This window comes from Pseudorasbora parva, chromosome 1 (genome assembly GCF_024679245.1).
Source record: "Pseudorasbora parva isolate DD20220531a chromosome 1, ASM2467924v1, whole genome shotgun sequence".
In the NCBI taxonomy this organism is placed as follows: Eukaryota; Metazoa; Chordata; class Actinopteri; order Cypriniformes; family Gobionidae; genus Pseudorasbora; species Pseudorasbora parva.
The window spans coordinates 61,214,816-61,234,645 of NC_090172.1; the positions used below are offsets into that span (position 1 = coordinate 61,214,816).

The 19,830-nt window shown below is 36.8% G+C and overlaps 1 protein-coding gene across 8 annotated transcripts in view; it reads right to left on the reverse strand.

The window, feature by feature from the left end:
* Positions 1–5,236: 5,236 nt before the first annotated feature.
* clcn3 (chloride channel 3) overlaps positions 5,237–19,830 on the reverse strand; it is a 78,606-nt gene continuing 64,012 nt past the window's right edge. For 2 of the 8 annotated variants that reach the window (XM_067447185.1, XM_067447197.1), the window contains 3 exons: positions 17,837–18,053; positions 15,244–15,319; positions 5,237–7,972 (listed from right to left, as the gene is read on the reverse strand). In XM_067447185.1, coding sequence (XP_067303286.1) covers positions 7,808–7,972; positions 15,244–15,319; positions 17,837–18,053 — 458 coding nt within the window. In that variant the 3' untranslated portion in view covers positions 5,237–7,807. Of the gene's footprint in view, positions 7,973–10,295; positions 10,355–15,243; positions 15,320–17,836; positions 18,054–19,830 lie in introns of all 8 variants that reach the window. The other 6 variants (XM_067447210.1, XM_067447235.1, XM_067447218.1 and 3 more) reach the window with 5 other exon arrangements.

Consider the following 19,830-nt stretch of genomic DNA (forward strand, 5'->3'; position numbering starts at 1 on the left):
GGATGTCAGAAAAGTCGAACGGAGCACCATCTGATCATTTCATTTCCTATTTGTAATGGAATAAAGAGAAAAGATCAAACAGCCCTTTATACTTTTATACTTTTTACTCCTTTTTATTTTTTATACATAATAATCAACACTCAAATAAAACGTTATGTAAACTTCACATATCCCTGACCACCTGCGGACTCCACAGACTATAGATGCTTTTAAGCGTGGTCTTAAAACCCACCTTTTTAGCAGAGCTTTTAATTGACTTGTTACTTCTTTATTTGATTTTTTTCAGTTTTATTTATTTTATTTTATGCATTTACTTATTTATTTATTGTTCTTGATTGTTTTTAATTCTGTAGCACTTTGAGATTTTGTTTAATATAAAGTGCATTATAAATAAAATTTATTTTATTGACCCTTATTATATTAATATTAATTATTATTATTATTATTAAAGGGTTAGTTCACCCAAAAATGAAATTTCTTTCATTAATGACTCACCGTTTATATCAGACAAACGATCTAGGACCTGCCCTGTACAGTTTAAGAAGCGGTAGTCTTCTACTGCTATAAGACTACTATTGAACAGACCTGGGCTGAATCTGAGATCGCCCCCTATACTCTCAAATACACACCTGCAAACAAGTTTCAAAATCCGGCTTATCAGGTAGAGTACAAAGCAAATTGTATGTACTGTACAGTGTATTGGGGGGATTTTTGGTGGTATAAATATATTGATTTTGAAGTAATATTCTCATCAGTGTTCTGTCAGCTTTTACATAGGCCTACTTAAATCTGCATATTTGTGATATTTACCCCAGGGCGTTATGTCATTTTATAAAGGCCATTTTTTAAATCTTATTAAATGTATGCATTTCATGTTAAATTCTTACATTTGATTAATAAATGCAGTTATAATAGTAAGACACTAGGGCTTTTACCAATCAAATTAATTCAAACTACAAAAATAAAACCGCAATAAATAATGTTATGAGATTGATGTTCTAAATGTTTGAATATACAAATAAAAAAATGCAATGATACTTTTAAACATGAAACTAAATCGCCAATAGGTGGCAGCAAGTGATCGTCTTAATGAGTGAGTCATTGAGTCGTTCATTCAAACGATTCATTCAAAACGCTGATTCATTCAGTTCAAAACACATCGCTGAGTGTTGTTCCTTTGTAACTATATTCGTCGGTGAAATCGTAGTTGAAATAGAACAAAAAAAAGTTTTTTGAGTCTAAAATGTAAGTACCTAATAATGATTTATGCTACACAATTCACGATTGCAATGTATTTGAAATCATTTAGATTGCTGCTCACTTGTTTTGATTTCTCCACGAATGTCTCACAAACAGGCAGCGCCAGCCTCAACGCGACTTTGTTACCAGAGATACACTCCATTATCAGTCGCTGTTGAATATAATAATAAATACATTATTATCTGGTTATTTTTTATGTTTTATTTGTCCTGTCGGGAAAGTAAAACCCTCTTGGATTTGTCCCAGACAAAGATAATGTGGAGCCCTTTCAGACAGCCCTGTGTGTTCATTCATGATTTCTCTCGCGCTGTAAAGCGGAGGTGATTGGTTCATGTCGTGAGCGCCGCCGTTTGCTTGACCTGAGGGCTACAGTGATCTGTGAATGTCACGCCATAGACTGTTCAAAAATAGGTCTCGCCACAGAACATTTCCCATTATTATTGTTAACAACTTCACCCCCCACCCCCAAAAGACAACTCATCAGATCTACATTCATACACTCCTTCAAATTAACTGTATTAGTGGACTAAAGAAGGGAATAGTGAGGTTTTGGGGGTGATTTTGGATTCAACCCTGGAGAACGACAGATGACGTGCTTAGATTTACTTCACTAATCAGCGATCTGTAAATCACGCACGAAAAATGACAAATCTAGCCGAATTTTTTGTGCATTAATCTAAAATGAACAAAAAAGTATAAAAGGGCTGTTTGATCTTTTCTCTTTATTCCATTACAAATAGGAAATGAAATGATCAGATGGTGCTCCGTTCGACTTTTCTGACATCCTTTACTCTTCCCTGATGACCTCTGGCCTACTTTCTGTATGATCTATGATCTGAATTTTAGAAAATTGAATTTGATGATCTGAATTTCTTCTTCATCTGAAATCTTGAATCTGTATTTTCAAAAACTGAATATTTCCAGTCTGTTAATTCAGAACAAAATATCTGCTGTTTGAAAATACATGTCTATACAATTTCGACATAAACACATTTCAGATGTGTTCAATTTCAAAGGTTCTATATTCAACATTTAAAAAAATTCAAATTCAGTACTGTGTAAAATGCAACATAATATTCAATTTTGTTAGATTACACTTGTCAATAATTCAGATTTATACAATTCAAATTCAGATCATTTTGTCATATTTCTAGCTCCATAGGAATCACGCTGAATGACACACAACAAAAGCTCTCTGGATATGTCACAAATATTACATCCATGCATTCAGCAGCCCAATTAAATACCTGTCTGTGTTTAATGTTAATCAAACAACTACTCATATTAAATAAATATGTATTAGTATCTGATTTTTTTATTTTTATTTGACTATTGTTTTTGTAATTTGCTTAGGGTATTTTTTTTAAAGCTCCACTGTGTGATATTTTCCCCCATCTAGCGGTGTAAAGGTATATGACCATCCAGTGAATAATAGTTTCTGTTCCTCTCAATTCTGATTTCGTTTGGACTCCTACGGTGGCCCATTTAGTCCAAGATTAACACGGCAATCCCCCTCCTCACATTCGACACAGTGCCATCGAGTGTTAAACGCGAAAGGCGAAGCTTGAATTTACGGGTATGTCCCTCTTTGGCTGCTGTACTTTCAAGATGGAGGAGCAACATGGCGACCGGCATTCGAACCCCTCACCCGTATGTGTTTTCAATGGCATATTATAAACTTACGAGAATACTTTATTACTTAAAAGAAGTAAATATACATTAATGAGTACATATATTTTTGAAAGAGCTAAGTGTTTTAGCTAAGAATAAACTAAAAAAGTAGTTTTAATATATATATATATATATATATATATATATATATATATATATATATATATATATATATATATATATATATAGCCTAGCTAAAATAACTCATAGCCTATCATATTACATTTCTCATATTAGCCTAGCCTATTATATTGTCCACCTGCACATCCCAGCTGATGTAGGCCTAGTCTTGATTTGGGGGTCACTCTGCATTTGAAAGTTTGAAAGGGTTTTAAATCTTCTAAATCATGTAAAATGAGTCAAAATCAAGTAATTTACGCATGCCAAAGTCAACTTTAAACATATACAATGTAATTTCCAAACAGTAAAATTGTGGCCAGTGAAAATGCTGAGTGGCTCGTAACTTCAGAAAACCACTAGCCACAGTGGCTGGTGAGCAAAAAAAGTTAATGTCAAGCCCTGGTTATTTTTGTCAGTTACAGCTCGTGAGAGAAGGGTCTGACTGCAGAGCCACAGTTTTACCCCAACCACAGTTACACCCATAGACAGTAAAAAAACAACACAGCAGTTCTGACCGCGCATGCGCATTGCGTCGTTATGTCTTCGAGATGCATGTTACGGCACTGGAAGGGAATAAAACTAAAATGTTATTTATTTATTGTAATTGCACTTGTTTGATTTTTATAGTTATTAGTTAGTCATCAACTGTAATGGTAAAATAATGAAATGTTTAAAATGTCAATTGTAAATGTAATTAATGTAAATTAAATTCGTTTCTTGGTTATGCCTCCAACAAATTTTCAGCCTGTTTAAAATTACTTTTCGACCCCAGGCAGAATTAATCAACTTGAGGAATTAGTTATCTTGACTTTAGACTAATAATTTAATAATTATAGAAACCTTTGAAATGTCTATTCGAAAGATCGTTTTTTTATACCAGGCATTGAAAATACTGGTGTCTATTATACCAGGCTGTCCGTTTTTGAAAAAAAAAAAAAAACACTAAGAGAAGTATTTGTGTTCATGACAGCATTGTTTTAAATCAGTAAAGGAGCCTGAAGACCTATGGGCAACAGCAGATAAAAAAATAATAATAATAACAGCAGGAACAACAATAATCAATAGATAGTTTAAGGATTTAAAAATCAAACGTATCAGCGTGCCGTGACACTGCGCATGCGCGGGGCAAAACCGCTTTAAATTGGCTCGTGTGACCTAGCATTTCGCTCACTTTGAATCCCACACACGCAGAGATATAGTGCTTAAGATTACATTTATTTTAATTAATTATCGAGAGAGAGGGAGAGGGAGAGAGAGAGAGAGAGAGAGAGAGAGACTAATGAAGATGTGGGATAATTATTTCAGAATAGCGATGTAACCCCCTCGTTGTTGAGAAATATAATTTAGCGATTCAGTAGCAAACCTATTTTACAAATAAAATTCGCGGGGCAGTTAAGTTTCTGTGCTCTACAATATTTTTGTGTGCAAGTATGTGCGGTTCAATGAAAACATTGATTTTAGAGAACGGTGATCAAACGGACTCGGAACTACTTGTGCAATAAACGGTTTAATTGCACATCTTCCTGCCAATCAGAAATATTCAGACAGACCATAATAGTTTTAATTAGTAAAATTACCTCATCTTTGCCACAGTCGTCACCAATCTGAACCCAACAATCTGCATCTGGAATTTTTAATATGTTATGCAAAACATTACAACAGCAAATTAGCTTCTTGTGACACCTCATTTACATCGAATGATTTACTCACCCTCAAGCCGTCCTAGGTGTATGAGACTTTCTTTCTTTCTGATGTATAAAATTACAATTAGTTATATTAATAAATATCCTGATGTTTCCAAGCTTTATAATGGCATAACGGGGTCCATTTTGTTTGAAGCTCAAAAAAGTGCTTCCATCCATACATTATAAAAGTTCTCCACGGCTCCAAGGGTTAATAAAGGCCTTCCGAATCAAAAGGTATTAGTAAGAAAAATATCTATATTTTATACGTTATAAAGTAAAATATCAAGCTTCCGGCAAACCGCCTTACAACTTCAACTTACAAAAGAAGTGTAAGTGGCGCAACGTTAGATGTAGCGCAAGCATCTTGAACTGCGAGGCGTTACCCTTTCTGCATAAGTTGAATAAAGGCGGTCTGGCAGCATCTAGATAGGTATTCATAGATGCCACCTGGAATGCCTATATTTAGGTGTAGCGATACAGTGCAAACACAGGCTCTACACTTCATTTAAAACAATTTAATCTTTACATATTTATTTTTTTAATGTACAACCAAACCATCAATCATACGTAAAAGTCTCCATATTGTACAACTCTAGCACTAGTATAAATTAAAAAGAAAAAAAATCGAGATCAATATATAACAACAATTCGTTTTTCTTCATTGATTAACAGAGGAACATCAAGGGTTAATGAGCACACAGAGGCCCCGCCCACATCACGTCACCGCGGGGGAGGTTCTAATGCCGGTCACCATGGAGACAAACGTCACCAAATCTGGAAAAAGACAACACTTCGGCCTTGATTTGGACGAAAATGACATGCTAATGTGCAATTTAAAATTAGACAGGAAAACAGATGATGTAGTGCAACTGGTAGGTTAGAATACACATTTTGATATAGAGATTGGGACACAGAAATAGTTACCACAAGTGTTACATTTTGCGCAAAGCTGTGCCATGTGTATCCCAGAAAAACAAAAACAAAAACTAAACTCGAGGAGCCAACAGCAGTTTATCACAAATGAGCTAGAGCTTCATTCCCAACAGTCACATTTCATCATCGCTTCAGTGCCAGTAAAAATCTGAACGCCTCGTTATCTCTGGACACATTTCAGATGGTTTTGTATTTAAATCTTTTACATTCCCACAACATAACTGGCCAAGAAATGTCCGGGTCACATTTTATCCCAATATTAGAAGAACAAAACAATTAAGTCTGCTTTTTGAACCATTAACGTCATGCATTTTGACATTGTTTTCATGACAATTTGGCACATCTCTCTCTCACACACACACAAACTGCTTTTCATTTATTCCAATTCATTTATTTACACAATTTATGCTCAAATCATTGTCCAGATGGTTATGTTAATTTCAGTAATAAGAACGAGATGTCCTTGCATTAAAGTGAAGAGAAGAGAATTTGTGAATATGCCTTTCTGTAATGAAAATTTGTCCGTAAGCAAAATCTTAAGTCTCAAAACAGGCTTCATTTCTATATGCAAAGGGCACTTTTTATATTTTTATTTTGGGATAAAATATATTGAAGCTCGTTTCCGCCACAGAATATATATAGTTCTCACAATTTTCTTCTCTCAAAATTGTTAAAATTGTATCAGAATTGTGTGATATAAACCCGCAATTGTGCGTTATAAAGTTACAATTGTGAGACAAAATCCGCAATTTAGAGAAACAAGGCTTTTTTCCTCTCTAGAATGGGACTTCATAACTCACAATTATGAGAATAAGTCAGAATTGCAAGAAAACAAGTCCGAATTGTGAGATAAAAAGGTCCCAATCACCTTTTATTTTTTATTCAGTGGTGGAAACGCGACCTAGTCATTTCTTTGTGAGCTTTATTTAGTCTGTTGTTGGCCGTCAAATGCGGAACACAATACAATTTGTGATGTTAAGGTTTATTTCCAGGGCCTTGAAACATTTGATTAGTAAGGAAAGGATAATCAGCAGTAGAGACCGTTATGATCACATCAGATGAAATATGAACACACAGAATGGTGATTTTTAACTGCACTGTAGCCAACATTTACCAATATGCTTGTTTGCAAACTTAAAAACAGTTGGTCAAGTCACATTTTTCATTCTCAAACTATTAGAGGAGTTGCGAAGTACATTTAAATATAGTAGCCAGGATAGCAGCTGTAAAAGAAAAGTCTTTGTTTTTCACTCCCAGTAACCAAAAAGCACAAAACTTCCTAAAGTGTGGGCACTCAAAGACTTTGGGTCGGCTCGTCAGCTACAGTCCCATTGCACTTCAGACTGGCCGGCGTAGTGTTGAGGTTGAAGACGATGAATGAAGACAAGTTTCACCCTGTTCTCCTCCAACATCCTTTCGCTAGGTAGCACAAAACACACGTTAGTATTTTTGATCTCATCTCGCCATGTCGAACGCTTGATCCTCACGGATCGAAATACGACGCATCCACACGTACGGGACACCGAACATCTCTTCGGCTTCACGTCCCGTTCGGCATCAGATCCCGATTGGAATGTAGGGGGTGCGTTCAAACACTATCTCGCTCGCTGTCTCTTTTCCGAATCTCTCTCTCTCTTTCTCTCTCTCACACACACACACACACACACACACACACACACACACACACACACACACACTACAAGTAAACATGTCGGAGTCCATTTTGGGGCGTTTGTTGGGGCTGTGAGGGGTCACGGCGGTCTGCGGTGAAGGTCCCTCCTCGCGTTTCGAGCGGTTCATCTTGACCTTTCACCTCATTAGGACACATTTTCTCAGGCAGGAGGCTAAAAGGGTCAAATAAGCAGGAAGTTAAGGAGTTTTGATTTTGGGTGGGTGTTTTTGCATGCGCGTGTGAGAGTTTGTGTTAGCGTTTGAAGAGTGTTCCTCCACTTGGGGCATCCGAGACTTGAGCTTTTCCCAAAACTCTCAAGTTTTTCCAAGCAGCCGGGCTCGCCCTTGAAAATCTCCTTCTGGAGTCTTGTGCAAGTATCCAGAGGTTTAGACCAGGTTGGGGTCCCATCTGGCATAGTGTTGTTTGTTTTTACTGGGGCGGTTTAGGGTACCATAGGGGCGTGTTGTCAGAGGGACGAATTGTCCAGTAAACGGACCTCCTCTTCACTCTCATCTTCCTCGTGTCGGGAAGAGGAGGATGCTAGTTGAACATTATGGACTCGGGGTCTTGGTTTGCCATCTGGGCCATATGACGGAGGATATCTTTTTTTGTAATAACACCAAGGAGGCGCCTAAAAAAAGAGAGACAGAAAGAGGAAGAGAAATTTACCATGTGCTTCTGTGACAAGTGCGGAGAGAACTGACATCTTTTTCTGTTGCCAAGTTTTGCAGGAAGGTCCCAATGAAATTTGGCTATTCTCAAGAGATGGCTTGGATTGACGTTTTGAGACAGAATCAAATCTTTGCTGTCATTTGGAGGACTCCAACTGCAGTCTTGGCAACAGACAGCTGGCAGTCTCTGGTTTGAAGAAGGGCAGAGAGTGTGGAAGAATATGCCGTGTTACTCAGGGCAGGAAACGCTACGTTATTTGTGTGAGCCGACAGCACCTACACAGTGAGAAGCGAGTGTTTGCGAAACAGAAGTGAAACAGAGTGAGTGAACGCCTCCATCTCATCCACACACTCTGGCCTTGGTGAACAAGAAAGTGACGTTAATTTTCCAACACAAATTCAAGAGCATATTAAAAGAATGGACAGATGTTCAGATTTGTTCACAGTGTTGGAGAACGTCACTTAAAAAATGTACCACTGCATTACGACTCGTCTAGAATTGAGTAAAACACTGCAAAACTAGACAAGACACGTCATGTTACTGATAAGAATAATACATAAGAGTAAAAAAAAGTGTTTTCTAGAGTCAGATCACTTAGCAGTGTAATTTTTAATGTCCCTACATTACAGTAGGTAGAACAAAATTAATTAAAGAACATTTTGTCCTGTACTTTGTACAGTCATTATTTATGTTGGTATATAAAAGTAGCTTGGGCATTATACTGTAACATAAAATAATACAAAAAAACTGAATACTTTGCGTAATTAATAGCCTGGTACTTCTAAAACAATGCAATTGTAAAGTGTTATTTTAGCACTGTTTTTCTAAATGATTAAAGGATTAGTTCACTAGAAGATTTTCATGTCTGTCTGTCTTCAGTCGAAAAGAAATGACTTTTTTTGAGGAACACATTCCAGGATTTTTCTCCATATAATGGACTTCAATGGGAACCAACGGCTGAAGGTCCAAATCAATGCAGTCTCAGAGGAAGAGCTTCAGAGGCTCTGACTGATCCCAGAGGAGTAGAGTCTGATCCAGACTAACCATCGGACATTTTCTAAAAATAAAAACGTATATAGTTTTTAACCACGATTGTTCGTCTTGTGTTCGTCAGTCACGTTGGAAAGGTCAGAAGTACCGCCCCATAGTCTTTGCACCATAGATACATAAACATATATCCGTCACACACTGCTTCGTAAACATTGGGGCGTTACTTCCACCTACGTCTAGCGTGATCTTTCCAACATGATTACGCAATGCCTGGCACATCGCAGACCAGCACAAGACGAACAATTGTGGTTAAATAATATATTCTTTTTTATTTATTTTTATAAATGTCCGATGGTTAGTCTGGATCAGACTCTATTCCTCTTCTGTGTTGTTTCAAACCGCTGCCGTGAGTTGATCATTGTAGCCAATCACAGGCACATCCGATGAGCGCGTGAGCACAATGACCAGTCAGAGGTGTTTACGATTACAGCTCAACAGCGCTCGAAGCATCACATTTTAACATTTCAGAACTGATTTGGTATCGCGGTCGGTACTTTTGACAACACTAACAGAAACTATAGTGACATTACTGCATTACAGTAGGTGTTACATTACTCATAAAGGTATAAAAAAACAATTAACTACAATAGATTGTTACTTTCCCACTGCTTTTGTATGTTTATTAGTGAAAACAAAGTAACTCAATACTTGGTTTTCGAAGATATTAACACACTGTGATTATGTAACGCTTTACCTCCAACACTGTTTTTTGTGTAGATGGATACAGTATTACTTATTTCTCTTGGCAAACTTTTGAACTGTGGATGCTAAACAAATTTTTTACTTTAAATATGCTCTTGATTTTGCTTTCGAAAAAGGGATTTAAGCTTGATGACAGATTGTATCACAGATAAAAGGTGTGACAATTTTGACGAGAGCCGGAAATGCAAGAATCCGTCCAAAAACTAAAGGCATAAAACGCTCGTGAAACGATTGTCAAACCTTTGTGAAATGTTTGTGAAATGTCTGCGAGATGTCTGTGGACAGGAAGAAAGTGAAAAGCTCAAACATCAAACAACTGAAAGAGGACAGGGTGTGTGACTTGAGACGGGTGAGGGCTGTTGGTTTGGGGGACGGGTACTTCTGACTACATACTACAGGAAGTGCTAGGACTCTAGAGGTCACACCAAATCCATATGGGAACAACACAGCATCCTAGGAACAGCTACTGTGACTACAAAGATGACTAGATAATACATGTTGGTGAATGAGAAAAAGAGTCCGCTACACACGACAGTTACTCGCCAATCGTGTAGGGGCGGAGCTGCGCGAGGGGTCAGATGTCATCGATCTGTATCCCAGCGGACGCAGACCAGGCAGCCCCGGGAGGAATTTAGCAATAAGCAAAAAGGAACACAAACAGAAATCAAATTTAGATGAAGGACATCACGGCATGTGTATTAGATGTGCTTTGTGAGTACACGTGCACAATGCAGAACTGAAAGGGAAGGGTCTACATAAAGGTGCATTTCAAAAGACACCACGGCTAATGTGACGGATTACTCTTCCCTGCTGGGATGGCCGAGGACAGGAGCAACAATCTGAGTGAAAGCAAGTCTTACAAGAAACATGATGTCTGCAGAGGAATAACGTCCTGGAAGCAGGGTCCAAAATTAAATCTTAGGTTGCATTTACACTGCGGGTCTTGATGCCCAAGTAAGAATCTTTTAAATGACCGTTTACATCTGTTAAGAGTGACCCATATACGATATCCGCACTTGGCGCACTGACCCGATTAAGGCTAAAAATGAAGTTAAAACTAGGGATGCACAATATCAGCCACCATTGGCCAATATATGTTCATTTTTAACGTTATCGGGAGAAAGTTTGGCCGATATATATTCAAGCCGATAAATTATTTAATTAGTTAAATTATTATTTCCTTGAGCTGAGACTGTTTTGAATTAGAGCTGGGCGATATGACTAAAATCACATATCACGATAATGATATTTATTACACGGCTCGGTGAAATACTTGATTCTGATTGGTCAATCGCGCATTCCAGCAGTACGTTATTTCCAGATAACAGCGCTCATCCGGGTACTACGAGTTATCTTGACCGGTACTTCTACGCTTAACGCTGGCGCCATCTTGTGGCTTAAACAGCCGTGGCTACAATGGAAGACTTCAAGGCGGGTTTCCTTTATAATGTTTTTAATATGGATATTTTCCAACACAAATGCATCGATTCGAATCAGAAGGCTCTATTAACCCATTGGAGCCGTGTGGAGCACGTTATTTGACGGACAGCTGCATTTTTTATGGACTTCAAAAACAGCTAACGCTACAACTACTGCTGGGATTAACGTTAGCCTGGACTTTTTAAATATAACTCTGATTGTATTTGTCTGACAGAAGAATGTCATATACACCTATAATGACTTGAGGGTGAGTAAATCATAGGCTTGGTTTCATTTTTGGCTGAACTAACCCTTTCAGCTCATTTTCAACATTTAGCAGCAATAGATAAAGGCTTAAAGCAGGTTGGAACTGTTTTCCTTCGCGGAAGCTTTGCGTAAGAGCTAATAAAATATTTAATCTCAAGACAATATTTTGTGTCTAATTTATCTGAGACTAGTAGCCGTGTAATAAGCGGGATAATGTCCACCCAGCCGGTTGTTATCGCAGAATAAACCCCTTCAGACGTGACGCTCCGCTTCGCGTCGGGGTCCTGATCACTCTGTCTGGGTTTATTCTGCGATAACAACCGGCTGGGTGGACATTATCCCTTACATATGTATCACGATTAGGGCTGTCATTTTTGTGAAAAATCTAATTCAACCAGATATCAAATATCAAGCATTGTATTCGAATATCTTCAAATATCTACGAGATATGAGAGCCAGGCTGTGTCTGTGTCATTATTCCAACATTATCTTCATAAGTTCTTACGAAATTAAAAGTTTAAGTTACCCCCTAGAAAAATGTACTTTCCTGTCTTTTCAACATTATAGCGTGGTGTGAGCACAGCGCGGGCTCTTCAGTAGTGAAGGCGTGCGCTGTGTATCATGTCACATAAGGAAACGCACTCAAAAGTTGTCGGGTCAGGTCGTTTATATAATTACATTTTTCGTTTGATCAGTTCATGAAAAGGTTCATCCTAGCCCTCTCAAACCGAGTACAATTTCATTCGGTTTGTGCATTTTTATTCCGATTGAGGTGTTTATATGGAGCATTTTCATTCGGATTGGACCTTTAAACTGATTAGACGCACCTATATACTGTAAAAAAAGCGCTACATGGCACTTTAAACACCAGATTGTTTATTTATAGTTCGATCACGGATATTTCACGTCATGTTCGAATGCATATTCGAATAAAAGTGACAGCCCTAATCACGATATATGTTACGATACCCCTTTATGTAAATTCAATCAATAGTTTAGATCAGGGGTTTCAAACTCATGGCCTAATGATATTTTGATGTCCTACTTGACATCAAAGTTTAGTGTTAGTGCGGCCCGCGCACGTTTTTTTTTTTTTTTTTTTTTTGCTGAGTCGTTGCATGTGCCGCGCTAGCTGCCTCACTTCGTGTGTGTGTGATAGAGAGAGTTAGCTCTGCCCTCCCTTATGCAGTATAATTGATTGACAGGAAAAGTCTACACGTCAATTTGTGGGTTATATCCAATCTGTGCCACATGGGAGTGAAAAAAAATCATTCGGAATTGGGTCACTTAAACCATACAATGTAGATGCGGCCATATAATAGCTTCACTCACGTCAACATTGTTTAATAACAATGACAAAAACATGAAATGCTGACCCTATTTAACTTTCTTAACTGTTTCTTAATTATTTGGTTATTCCCACAAAGAGTCCTGGTAATCTTTAACGAAACCTCCATTCTGTTATTTTCCTGATGGATAAGTCCCATTGCAAACATTTTTTGCTGAATATCCTATCCCACGTGAATTTAATAAGCATTTTGTTTAAGTCTAAATGACACCAGCGAGCATCAAATTTATATATTATATATATATATATATATATATATATATATATATATATATATATATATATATATATATATATATATATATATATATATATATAATAGGGCTGTAACGATACACCAAACCCACGATTCGGTTCGTATCACGATTTTTGACCCACGGTACGATACAAACCTCGATATGGGGGGGACAAAACAGTTTTATTCTGTACAGTATTCTGTAGCCTATTTTGCCGTCAATACCATATATCTGTATGGTCAATAGGCTACTGCCGACGTTTTCTTTGCGGTACCAATAGGCAATATATATTTAACATGAAGTATAGGGCCTCCTGTACATCAATACCAACAGAAGCGCCGCGTCAGACACGCTTCTGGTGTGCAAAGAAAGAGAAAACGCCACGCAGCCGCCCCGCAGATGACACGCAACAGAAACGCCACGCTCACACCACTTTGCCAGCCGGTTGGGGAAGCTTCTTGAAACATTTACGGCAAATTGTGTGGGTCTTGTCAACTACACGATTGCCATCCTTGTTCTCCACCGGGTAGCTGAAATGTTGCCATACTGCTGACTTAAAAGTTGGACCTGGACAGAAAGGATAATTCTGGGAGTTGGAAGGGGTGTGTCGCGATTCTGCCTTCTCAGATCGCGATACAGGTTCGTGGACCTGCGTATTGCGATTTCGATTTCATATCGCATATCGTTACAGCCCTAATATATAAATATATAAATATATATATATATAAATATATATGTTCTAGGGATGGAATAATACAGTTAGTCCACTGTTCAATACACACCTCGGTTTTTAACCACGGTTTTCGGTTCGTTTTTTTTGCTATTCTATTCTTAGGCGACAGGAACAGAAAAAGTTAAGGAGAAAATGTTTTTATTGCAAAACTCTTTCTTTATTTTACTTAAAAGACTTGAAAACCCTTACGTTAACTTAAAACTTTACTTTAAAAAACCCTTGTACACATTCCTAGTGTATTGTATAATATAAAATAAATATATATAAAGATTTACAGTGGCAGCTCAGAGATGTACAGTAGCATTTAAGTATGAATTTGAATAAATAAATGTAGGCTAAAATTAAAACTACATGGTCTACACCAGGGCTATTCAAATCTTACCCTGGAGGGCCAATGCGGTGCAGAGTTTCACTCCAACCCTGATCAAACACACTCACCTGTGATTTTCTAATGATCTTGAAGACATTGATTAGCATGTTCAGGTGTGTGTTTGATTTGGGTTGGAGCTAAACTCTGCACCGCATTGGCCCTCCAGGGTAAGATTTAAATAGCCCTGGTCTACACAAAAGCTACTGTATTAAAGTTCTTGTTTTTTTTTTATTAACATCATTTTAGAGGTGAACTGTCCCTTTAAGGACAGCGTGTTCACTATAGGCTGCTGCTGTTAATTGAAGACCTGCTCACATCTCATATCTAGACGCACGCGATTTTACTTTCACTTTAGACAACTGGCTGTGTTTATACATGTGAACCTTGTGTGTATTTGACAGTATTAGCGCAGTAAGACTGTCCAGTAATCACGTGTGTTTGACAGACGTTGAGTGCGCGCTCTCAATGCAAAACAGTGCATAAGTGCGCAAATTAAATGTTTAACCGGCACGGCTTTAAAACGCAGGTAAACACCCCTTAACTTTAGTGCATATGATTGGATATTTGCTCATATCAGCGCGTAGACTCACAGGCACACTCAAACAGAGCCGAAATAAACTGAGAGGAAGATTTCATACGGAGAGAAATGGAAATAATTAATTAAATGCAAAACCGGAAAAAACGCAATTCACCAGCGCGCATTAAACCGTGAATGCCGTACCGAACGGTTCAATATTATATTGAGTATTGTGGCATCCATAATATATATAAGATCAGTGTTAATTTTGGACCCTGCATGTAGGACCACCTCGGAAGAGGATCGACGTTGAAGTTGTCGCACAATACTTGCATTTTTTAAAATGAGCTCAATTTCAGTCAGGTGGTGTAAACACTCTAGCAGACATCAGGGAAAGTGAATAGACATGATAGAGTAGCTTAAATGCAACAACAGATAAAGTGTATTAATCTATAACTAGCTGGAATTGTGACTTATTTTAGGGCAACCATTCAGAACTGTCTTTCTTTTCACTCAAGTTTCATGCGTCCCTCCTAAGAGGCGGAGTCTAACAGGCAGAGTGGGAGGGGCGTGGGAGGGGCTAATCACCAAGGGCTCCACGTGCTGCTTGAGCTCTTCCAGATGTTCTAAAATATTCTTCTTTGTGATGATGCCCAATACAATCCTGCAACACACACCGTGACGACCATCACTTAGCAACAAAAACTACACCGACAACTCAAGTACAAACAAATAGAAATAAAAACAACATAAGAGGAACAAGACAACAGAAGCAATATCAACAGAAATTTACTGAGGTCATCAAAATAATCAGGTGTTTATATTAAAGCAATTAAACAAATGAAATGAATAGAATATAAACTGGAAATATTAGCCGCCACCATGTGTGTGAAATAAAAATAACTAAAGGATTAAAAGAGCAACGTTAGTGACTTTACCGTACAGGAACAAAAACGATCAGTGGGATTATTATTTTTCTCTGGAGATCTGTAACTCAGAATAAGGTCTAGACTCAGTTAGTGCGTCGTTCTGCTGTCCACAGTTTACCTGTTGTCTTCATTATGTAATGTATGCTTAAATAAATGATTACAGCCAGAGTTTAAATGTTTACATTTCATCCACGGACTGGAGAATGGAGATAATTATACAATTAAAACTGTGCAGTTTAAGTGTTAACATACAATTATTTGACTATAGATTATTAACTATTAATTAATTAAGTTATATTGCTTGCTTTAATGCAAATTACATAATACTGGACAGTTGCATTAAAGCAAGTGAAATGATTATTATGAGATGTGTTTTTGTCTGCATCAGCGTTTGAATGTTCTGGATAACTGAGTTTTTCCTACTCTTCCTGAGCGTTCACACACTGACTGCAGGATCCCTGGAGGAGCCGCTGTATTTGATGAGCTTAAAGCCTGAACTCCCTCTAGCTGTGATGAGGAGGAACTCACGGATTAAACGGATATAAACACACCACGCAAAATATGATCATGTTTATACCTTATTGTATGTCAGGAACGTAAAAGAAAACTACTTATCAGATCATTTGTTTTTAGCCTGCATTAAAAGCAAAGACTGTAGATAATAGATATTTTTAACCTAATATTAAATACAAGTGCTGTCAAATTGATTAATCACATCTAATATAAAAGTGTGTATATATATATATATATATATATATATATATACATACGTTTGTGTGTGTTAGATGTATACGTGTTGTTGTTTTATATATATATAATAAATACAAACTTTTATGTACAAACTTATATATATATAAATATATATATATATATATATATATATATATATATATATAAATATATATATATATATATATATATATATAAATAAATATATATATATATATATATATAAATAAATATATATATATATATATATATATATATAAATAAATATATATATATATATATATATATATATATATATAAATAAATATATATATATATATATATATAAATAAATATATATATATATATATATATATATATATATATATATATATATATATATATATATATATATATATATATATATATATATATATATATATATATATATATATATATATATATATATTATTTATATATATATTTCTGATTTCTTATGCTCACCAAGCCTGCATTTGTTTGATAAAAAAATAATCGTCGAATATTAGTACAATATAAAATAACTTTAATAACTGGCATTTCAATATATTATAAAATGAAATGAATCCCTGTGAGGCTAAACTGCAGCAGTTAAAATTGGTCAACATAAAAGACTTAATGTGACATTAAAATAATAATAATTATAATACCAAATTAATGATGTTATTCTGCATTGGGAATCTTAATCTAACGACACACTCTTTAATAAACTTGAAATATACAAAAAAATATTGTGACTATAATGAAAATATTCAATATCATCCAGCCTGTTTAGAAACAGCAGCAGCTGCAGCAGCAACACGAGTGTTAAACAAAAAAGTGTGTGTTTTGACAGGAGGTTCAGTGTGCGAAATCCTATATGAATGACACCATGAAGCCCATCAGCAGGTGTGTGTGTGTGTGTGCTTGTTTTTGTGAAATATGAGGACACAAGTGTGTATAATGTCATGGGTATGACACCGGTATTACAGGAGAGGGTGAAATATGAGGACATTACCCATGGCCCCACTTTTCAAAAGGCTTATAAATCACACAGGAGGAGTTTTTTTGAGAAAGTAAAAATGCAGAATGTTTCCTGTGATGGGTAGGTTTAGGGGCAGTGTGTGTGTGTGTGTGAGAGATGGGTAGGTTTAGGGGTAGGGGCAGTGTGTGTGTGAGAGATGGGTAGATTTAGGGGTAGGGGCAGTGTGTGCGTGCGTGTGTGTGTGTGTGCGCGTGTGTGTGTGTGTGTGTGTGTGTGTGTGTGTGTGTGTGCGCGTGTGTGTGTGTGTGCGCGTGTGTGTGCGTGTGTGTGTGTGAGAGAGAGAGATGGATAGGTTTAGGGGCAGTGTAGGGTGATAGAAAATACAGTTTGTACGGTATAAAAACCATTACGCCTATGGAATGTCCCCACATTTCACAAAAACAAACGTGTATGTGTGCGCTGATGGGACATGTTAGTTGAAATCCATTTCAAACACAACACAGGAGGAGGAGAGAGACTCGGGCGTCCTGCGGACTCTCACCCGTTGTGCGTCACGAGGCACTGGCGCAGGCCGAGTTTTCGGAAGATGTCCACCACGATCTCCATGGGCGTGTGGTCGGTGACGGTGAAGGGGCTCATGTCCAAAATGCTGCGGAGCTTCAGCGGCCGTGGACTGTCTGCCGGGAGGGTCGGGGCATGCTGGGTAAAGTAGACCCGCGAGCTCAGGATTATCCCCTCCTGCTTGCGCCGGGCGTTTTCTGGAAAGAGAAGTGTCAACGATTTCAAGCCACAAATACAATTTAATGTGTGAATTTCAATTAAACGTCACATTTCACACCAAAATTGACCCTTTGCTAAGCCACGCCCGAAAACCGCAAACTCAGTTTTTTTTAACCAAACCAAATTCTGTATTTTCTTTTTAAAGTTTTCTGGATTCCATTTGAATGGTTTCATTACATCTTAATAATCAAAATTCATGTCTAATTAATTTAATTAAATGTATAATTTTATTTTATTTATATAATAATTTTTATCTTTTTAATTAATTCTGTGCTGTGTATTTATTTTTTCAATTAAAAGCATAAAACAGTCATTTAATTCATCTTCTAATTATATGAAATTTAACAAACTTTTCTGTAAAAGAGCTGCACAACAGAGCTTTAATGTTAAAATAAGACAACTGAAGGTTTTTATTTATTATTCTCTTAAAAAAATAAAGCTTTAATAATAATTTATTATTATTAGTGTTTATATTATTATTACATTGAGAAGTAGCTATTCTACCGTACAACAGTAATGCATTTGTCAACATTTCTTCAAGTTAAACGTGCAGTATGCAACTTTTGGCCACTAGGGGTCACTCATTCAAAATAATAACAACTGACGTACTTTGATGACGCCGGGAAAGTGCGTGTGCTCATGGGAGTTGTTGTCATTATTGCCACTGTCAACCAGCGAATCTGGCATCTCCAGCAGAAAACATGTTCACTGACAAGGTAATTGATTGTTATATTACATCTCTATTATTGTTAAGTTTAGTTACGGCTTTTCACGTTATGTAATGTCAATCTAATGAAATAGCAGCAAGCTACCGTTACTTAACAAACTTATCAGTAACGTTAGATAATGTGCGAGACAGAATGTTGTGCGGGCGGTCGCTATGCCAACATACCTATAAGTTGGTAGGCTATGTTGACATATTAACCGCGCATCATAATTTGAGTTACTCAAATTATAGATATATTGACATGGCATCCGCGATTGTCGAACATTCTGTATATCAACTGTTCAATAAGGAAATACATTTCAATTTAGTTTATCATTACCAACATAAAACAGTAAATGAGAGAACCAGCACCAGCAATACGTTGTTCATTGGAACACGCGCTGTGTCGCTCCCCACGTTCATCAATCATTCTAATAAACATTTATTTTGGAACTCAGAGATATATGAATAAGTAGATCATTATTAAATCAATATTATATGTAGCTAGTATTAACATATGATAAAAGTGACGGTCGCCTTATATTAATTGACCAAGATAGTGGCATATTACCTTATGAAGCTAACGTTACTTTCTCCAGCTACATATAAAACCAATAATAGCTAGTCCATCTGCGTTTTACACATGACATCATCGTGTCACCAAATATACGGATAGAAATACTTTTGAATCAGTTTTTAAAAAAATAGCTCTTTCAGTCTCCAAAAACACAGAATCCGCCTGTTTGAAAAGCCGATACAAAATGTAACGTTATACGTATTCAGCTAAACGCGTCTCAATGTGGTCAAGATCACTATGCAATATGCAAACATACAGCATGTTATGATTATATGATTATTATGTTAGCTGAATGGTTACTTAAATGACCTGTTTATTAAAACGCAAGCGAGATCAGCATCTCTCTGCAGTCCGAGCTTGTCACGAAGATTTCGCCATCTTTCAAAGGCTTCTCCAAGGTTTACACGTCTCTTGCTACTTCTACTGTCATTTTTTTCAGCCGTACGTTCGCGCTTTGTTGAGCTGGCACAAC